This window comes from Scylla paramamosain, chromosome 38 (assembly GCF_035594125.1).
Source record: "Scylla paramamosain isolate STU-SP2022 chromosome 38, ASM3559412v1, whole genome shotgun sequence".
Lineage (NCBI taxonomy): Eukaryota > Metazoa > Arthropoda > Malacostraca > Decapoda > Portunidae > Scylla > Scylla paramamosain.
The window spans coordinates 11431084-11436234 of NC_087188.1; the positions used below are offsets into that span (position 1 = coordinate 11431084).

Below are 5151 nucleotides of genomic sequence, written 5' to 3' on the forward strand. Positions count from 1 at the left end.
CTGAACCGTTTCCTTGTTCCTGTGTGCCCCAAGAGGAAGCGGACTGCCACGTGTAGGCCTGATGGCTTCTTGTGGCTTCCCTTGTGTTCTTAGGAGATGTGTGTGGCTGGCCATGGAAGGAGTGGTCTACAAGCTGTCTAGAGGTAATGTCAGGAAAAAATAGTTACACCCCAGGATTTCAGTAAGTTTTTTCATCATTTTGTGTCATGGGAGAAAGCTGTAGTGTGTTGGCAGTATCTGGAAGGAATGCCTTGGAAAAAGATTACTATATATTCCAAAATTCATTAAGTTTTATCTACTATCTATTTTTATTTTGTCAGCGTCAATATTTGTCCCTTGGAAGGAAGTTGTAATAATCTTGCAGTGTCTGGAAAGAGTATCCTAAAAAAAAACTATTACATCTTTCCAGGAATCAAAGTTTTATCTATTTCATCATTGTATTTGTCCCCTTGTGTCCTGGAAAATAAAAAAAAAAAATGGTTACAAGTTAAAGGATTCATGAAGTTTTATCAGCCTGATGAGCATACTTTTATTTCTACCATGAGTAATCCCCCAGACAGTATCTGGAAAGAAGTACTCTGGAAAAGGATACAATGTTTCAGATCTTAGTTTCATCAGTTTCATCAACATCCTTCTATTTCCCCTACGAGAGGAAGCTGTTATGTCTTGGCAGTGTCTGGAAGTCATGCCCTGGAAAGAAAAAAACATATATTCCAGGATTCATCGACTTTTTATCTATTTAATCATCATTGGAATTTTAACATCATTATTTTTCATTATGGGCCTCATTGTGAATTTCTCCCAGTTTTTTTCCAAGTCATAGAGAGTCACTTTAATGTTCACCCCTCCACACATCATCTTCAGGTCTTTGGTCCTTCGTCTGCCCTCCTAAACACTCCAACTGCTCTGACCACATGGCCGTCCCTCATTCCTCCTAAAATGCTTCCTTCAGTCTACACTTCCTTGGCATATTCACTCTCTTCCTCTACACACCTTATCCTCATAATTGATAACTGTGAGGCATATAGGTAGATTAATATTCAGAGAGAGAAAATTACTTGGTTTCCACACAATATTCGATTTATCTATTTTTGTTAGTCAGCTATAAAGGAAAAAAAAATCATTACAGTACATAATTTATTTTCAAAGTAGCTCTATGCATATGTACAATGCTTGCCCTTGTACATATCAAACTGAACAATATTTTTCTCATGACAAACTGATGTAAGAAAATAAAATATGATAGAGACAATCCCTCATCTCTGCTCTCACTACAACTTTGATAAACACAAAGTTATATAGACAAGTAAATCAGCCTTAGAAAACAATACCACCTCTTTGTTTTAACTAATGTTCATGGCTTACAATACCACGAGAAAATAAAACATGATATACAGTATACATAAGGTTACGATATCATACACATTTCTGCTAATTTGGAATTTTGATTACCATTAAAGTATATAGATAAGAAATGAATTACCCTTAGAAAACAATTCCATCTTTATTTCCACCGGCAGGCATGATCTAGGCAAATAAAAAACACCTACAGTCGACTTCAATCGCTCGTTTTGTCATTCAAGGGAACAATGGGGAGGGAGAGGGGAGGGGGTAAGCGGCATGAAGACCAGCTGCTTGCCTCTCTCTGCCTCCCCAGCGTGACCTCACATATACCCTCTGGTGCAAGGGGAGGTCAGGTCACCCAGGGGCAGGTTAATTAGTCATTCGGTGGTGAGGTCTGAGAGATAAGCCGGTTTGGAGAAATGACAAACGCCGGCCGCTTCTGCCTCCCAGCGGCTTGTTTACCCTCTCAGCTGACGAGGAAAACAGTCACAAGAGAAACTAAACATACACCAACCCTAGTAGTTTTAGTATATTCCGCCTTTCATTGAGATGTTTAAGCGTGTGTATTGATGCGGTAATTGTTTATTTAATGTGAGAGTGAGGAGACAATAGAGGCTGCCTTGACCCTCTCAGCTGGGAACCATAACAGTCACAAGAGAAACTAAAAACCTTAAAGCTCCACAAAACCCCAAAGATATGTAATAAAAACACAAAATCTAAGCAATTATATATTTACCACATCCTTAAATATAATAAAACAATAAATTCACAACACGGGAATGATAGACGCTACCTTGACCCTGTGAAGGACATGACGTCGCCAGCCATTTCGACCAGTTGTATATTGACAGCCGTGAGGGGAGGGTGAGCGCCGCCGACCTCCCGAGTGCCTGAAGTGCCCGTTATTATATGGCCAGTGGAAGCTACTCTTGTGAATACCCTTAGCACGCCCCCACAGCACCATGGCAGGCCAGTCTATTAACGACAGACTGACGGCGGCGCGCTACAGTCTGGCCGGACAGGGACTAGCGAAATCCGTTTGCAAGGCTACTACTGAAGAAGTAATTGGACCTAAAAAGAAACACCTGGATTGTACGTGTTGGTCTGGTAGGGGGGGCGGGGTGTTGAGGATGTGGGGGGGCGGGGGGTGGGGGTGTGGGGGTATTATAATATTTTTTTAAATGAGGGTGATATGGTTCCGGGGGTTGTGATGGTGGTGGTCTTGTTTGCTTTGGTCGACTGGTAGACTTATGGTGGTGGTGGTGGTGGTGGTTAAGGTAAACTGCAAGATAAGGTAGATTTAGGTATGGTTGGGTATTTAAGTAGTTTCGATAGAGGTGGTATGGTAGACTGGTTGGGAAGACGGGGTGACAACGGTGAGGCTGGTCGAGAACAGGAAATGGTAGAAGATATGGTAGATTGCTAGAAACGAGGGTTATGGTACTAGAAAGGTAATGGTAGAATTGTCTGGAGAGTGTCATGGTAGAATAGAGAGAGAGAGAGAGAGAGAATTTATGGTAGTATGGTATAAAAAATAATTATGGTCGAATAAGGTTATGGTAAAAGGAATATCAGTTTTGTGAGATCGGAAGTAAGTTAAAGTGTAGTAGTAGTAGTAGTAGTAGTTGTTGTTGTAGTAGTAGTAATAGTAGTAGTAGTTAGTTATACAATACGTAATATTAATATATCAATTTTTTCCCCATTTCTCAATGTATCCACCTTCCTTGTGAAAAGTGGATACTGTTTAAGTTTAAGTGTGTATGAAGTATAAAGTCACTTGTACAATACTTAAATAAAAACATACGTGACTTTCATTTATATTTGAATTTTTCTTTTTTTTTCTTTATTTTACTCGTAGTGCTAAGAATCTCTCTCTCTCTCTCTCTCTCTCTCTCTCTCTCTCTCTCTCTCTCTCTCTCTCTCTCTCTCTCTCTCTCTCTCTCTCCGTTATCTCTTTCGCCGCTTCCTGTTATTTTTCAGTGTCTGTCTGTCTGTCTGTCACTATCTTCCATACTGTTACTACCACTTCAGTACCACACACACACACACACGCACACACACACACACACACACACACATTATATATATTAAAGACATGAATGATAAAGACAAGATAATCTAGGAGTGTAAAGAAGGATTGAGAAGAATAAAAAGGATTATGGTAAGATTATTCAACGTTTTAAAGACTCCTTTGGAAAGACGAGATTTAAAGGGCAAACTTAGGGATTATGAATGTTTTGAAATAATAGGGAGAAGAAAATAAAGAAAATAAGGAATGTAGAAGATTGCAGAGGGTTAAATACGATAATAATGGGTTTAAATGGCCTGTGAGATAAAGACGAGATTTAAAAACAAGCTAAAGGATTTTAAGTACGTTTTGAAATAATGAACGAAGAAAATTAAGAAAAGTAATGTAGACGACTGTAGAGAGTTAAAAGATAATAGGTTTAAATGGCTTGTGAGATAAAGACGAGATTTAAAAACAAGCTAATGGATTTTAAGTACGTTTTGAAATAATGAACGAAGAAAATTAAGAAAAGTAATGTAGACGACTGTAGAGAGTTAAAAGATAATAGGTTTAAATGGCTTGTGAGATAAAGACGAGATTTAAAAACAAGCTAATGGATTTTAAGTACGTTTTGAAATAATGAACGAAGAAGATTGAGAAACTAAGTAATGTAGACGACTGTAGAGAGTTAAAAGATAATAGGTTTAAATGGCTTGTGAGATAAAGATGAGATTTAAAGGCTAAACTAATGGCATTTAAAAGATATACTAATATGAGAGAGAAAATAGAGATAAAACAATACCCCATGCAAGATTTAAAGAAAATGGAGATTATAATGGATTTTAATGGTGTCTGATAGGGGAGGCATTCAAGAATAAACTAATACGTCAGATTAAGGAAATGAGAGCAGGGGGGGGCCGGAGAGAGGTTGAGTTAGTGGTTTGTTAAAGAGATGAATATGGTGATTAAGACGAGGTAATGGTGATGGTGGTGGTGATGTAAGGGGGAGATATGAAGGGATATGGTTGTTAAATGGGTAGTTTAGGGATAGTTGGATTGGGTAATTAGTTTATTATTATTATTATTATTATTATTATTACTACTACTACTACTACTACTACTACTACTACTACTACTACTACTACTACTACTACTACTACATTAAGTGAATTAGTTGTTGCTACTAATAGTTTAATGGCAGATAATGACAGTAACCACCAGTACGATAGTTTAGGAGGTAGTTCAAGATAGTGTAATTAAGAGAAAAGTACTAGTTCATATAGCAAATTGTTAAGTGTAGTTAGGTAGTTAAAAAAAGGAATTAGAAGAATAGAAGATGGAAATAGTGGATGTTGATAAACTAAGGAAATAGTATTAGTAGAGATTAGTAGAGAGGAAATGATAGATAAAAGGAAAAAAATCAGTCAAAAGTTGATAAAAAAAATACGACGTAGAATAAGAACTGCATAGAAAATAAAAAAAAGTGCGAAAATAAGAGAAAAAAAATGAAAAGATAAAAGAAAGTGGATTAATAGTTAAGATTACCATTAAAACTATTTACTAGTTAATGATAGAAAACTTTGTAAATTAGAAGCAAAATTAGATAGATAAGAAAGACGAGAGAAAAATATTAATAGGTGCAATATTACAATTATCATAAAAATAGTTAAGGGTGATGGCTAACTATCTTAACTACACCAGAAGCTATTGTTAGCGTTGGTAATTCGGTAGTTAGAGCAGTATTCATGGCTATACACGAGTAGGGTAGTTACTGGCTCAGATGGGATAGTGTGCTACTA

The 5151-nt window shown here is 37.1% G+C and overlaps 1 protein-coding gene across 1 annotated transcript in view; it reads left to right on the top strand.

Annotated features, from left to right (window-relative positions):
* The first annotated feature begins 2172 nt into the window (after positions 1-2172).
* Positions 2173-5151, top strand: part of LOC135091912 (phosphatidylinositol-binding clathrin assembly protein LAP-like) — a 51232-nt gene continuing 48253 nt past the window's right edge. Inside the window, exon 1 of the mRNA XM_063989976.1 lies at positions 2173-2436. Within this exon, the coding sequence (XP_063846046.1) occupies positions 2307-2436 (130 nt within the window). The 5' untranslated portion in view covers positions 2173-2306. The remainder of the gene's footprint in view (positions 2437-5151) is intronic.